The 2,017-nt window shown below is 45.1% G+C and overlaps 1 protein-coding gene across 6 annotated transcripts in view; it reads left to right on the forward strand.

Moving 5' to 3' along the window:
• The window catches only part of peli3 (pellino E3 ubiquitin protein ligase family member 3), a 38,113-nt gene extending 36,240 nt beyond the window's left edge, over nt 1-1,873 (forward strand). For all 6 annotated transcript variants that reach the window (XM_005752737.2, XM_005752738.2, XM_013915845.1 and 3 more), the window contains one exon: nt 1,110-1,873. In XM_005752737.2, the coding sequence (XP_005752794.1) occupies nt 1,110-1,709 (600 nt within the window). In that variant the 3' untranslated portion in view covers nt 1,710-1,873. The remainder of the gene's footprint in view (nt 1-1,109) is intronic.
• The last annotated feature ends 144 nt before the right edge of the window (nt 1,874-2,017 follow it).

Here is a 2,017-nt window from a genome sequence, read left to right on the forward strand (position 1 = left end):
ACCAAAGCTGGACGAACACAGTGTCATAATTCACCACTACTTCCTTTGTTTGAAACATTCAAGCTGTTGGCTGCACACCATCCTGTAATGATGAATGAAATCTTATTTTTCAGTCCATTTCTGAGGCCTGCTGAATAATCTAAATCTAGATAATCTAATATAAAAGCGAATCTAATAATCAAAATGATCACAGAAGGTATACAAGTTAAGTAAAGCAGTCAAAGACGAACTGCAGCTTAAGGACGGTGACCTTAGAGCAGCATTAGAAATAATGAAAATAGTCAAACTAGGAAGTATTTATTCTTAGCGCATTGAAAGAAAGATGCCAATATAAAAACAATAAATGCATAAACACACAGTTTTCTTTGTCTTTTGAGTAAATAAATTTAAATGTGACTGAATATTTTTTTCTGCCTGTGGTCAGACATGTGCTGACTTGTTGCTTCGTCGAGACATAAACAAACAAAGCTGCTGTCTGGTTCTACACATCAGCGGTCTCCAACCTTTTCTACGCCACGGACCGGTTTAATGTCAGACAATTTATTTACGGAGCGGCCTTTAAGGTGTCGCAGATAAATACAACAACATGATACGACCGAGACAAACTGTGGTACTTTGTAAATATAATAATACATCTGAATTCACTGTGTAACTTTATTAGCAGCTTCCTCCTGAAATGCGCCAACAACACTGAGAGCAACATCATAATGCTTTTTGTTCGCTATGGTAACGTGTGAATATTTCTTTCAAAATAAGACACACAACTACAACACGAGAAAAGATGATAAAATCCTGAAAACCCTAATTTCACAGCCTCAACTCTCACAGACCGGTACAAACAACTCACAGACCGGTACTGGTCCCCAACCCGGGGATTGGGGACCGCTGCTCCAATGCTGTACGCTCCATAGATTGCTACATCCCTTGAACCTTGAACCCTTGAACCCATTGTGTGGTGGCATAGAAGTGTAAAAGTTTTTCTAGTTTAAGAAAATTCCCAAAATTCCAGGAATACGAAAAATGATTTTGCCTGGTTCCGTTTCTGATAATGATGCTTTCCTTGCTTCATATCTACACTCACATTTTCCTTTTTCTGTTCTGCTCTGAAGGTTGAAAATGAGTCAAACACACTCCAGGATGGTTCACTGATTGATCTGTGTGGAGCAACCTTGCTGTGGAGGACCCCCCCCGGATTGCGGCATACTCCTACTCTCAAACAGCTGGAGTGCCTTCGACAGGAGCTGAACGCTGCGAGGCCTCAGTGTCCTGTGGGCTTCAACACGCTGGCCTTCCCCAGCCTGGCCCAGCGCGAGATTGTCGACAAGAAGCAACCCTGGGTTTATGTCAACTGCGGTCACGTACACGGCTACCACAACTGGGGCTACCGGAAAGAAAAAGGGCCCCCCGGCCCCGGAGGCACAGCACCTGCCGGCACAGGTGAGAGGGAGTGCCCTATGTGTCGAAGAGTAGGCCCCTACGTGCCCTTGTGGTTGGGCTGTGAGGGGGGATTGTACCTGGACGCTGGGCCACCCACTCATGCTTTCTGCCCCTGTGGTCATGTTTGCTCAGAAAAGACAGTAGCAGGATGGAGCCAAATCCCATTGCCCCACGGCACTCATGCCTTTCATGCTGCCTGCCCTTTCTGTGGTACCTGGTTGACAGGAGAGCAGGGCCACATCAAACTCATCTTCCAGGGGCCCGTTGATTGAAGCTGAGAGAATTCAGTGCGGGCAGATTGACTAAGGACCTGCTGACTAAAGACTGTGTGTGCTGACATGATAAGCTGAAAGCAACTTGCAATAGTACATACCAAGGCTTCACATGGAATATGAAGTGTATGGAGAGTATGTAAAATAAATTGTGTTGAAAACAACATGTCTTTATCTTTTTTTTCCTGTGTCAGCATTCTAATAGCTCGCATCCATGTAGGATGCAGCTGGTAAACAGTACAGCCAGGGGGCGCCAGAGGGAGAAAAGGGTCCGTGGCTGACAGGAACGCTAGAAAACAGCAGAACAA

The sequence above is a fragment of the Pundamilia nyererei genome, unplaced genomic scaffold (assembly GCF_000239375.1).
Source record: "Pundamilia nyererei isolate P.nyererei 1_Seehausen unplaced genomic scaffold, PunNye1.0 scaffold00377, whole genome shotgun sequence".
Classification (NCBI taxonomy): Eukaryota; Metazoa; Chordata; class Actinopteri; order Cichliformes; family Cichlidae; genus Pundamilia; species Pundamilia nyererei.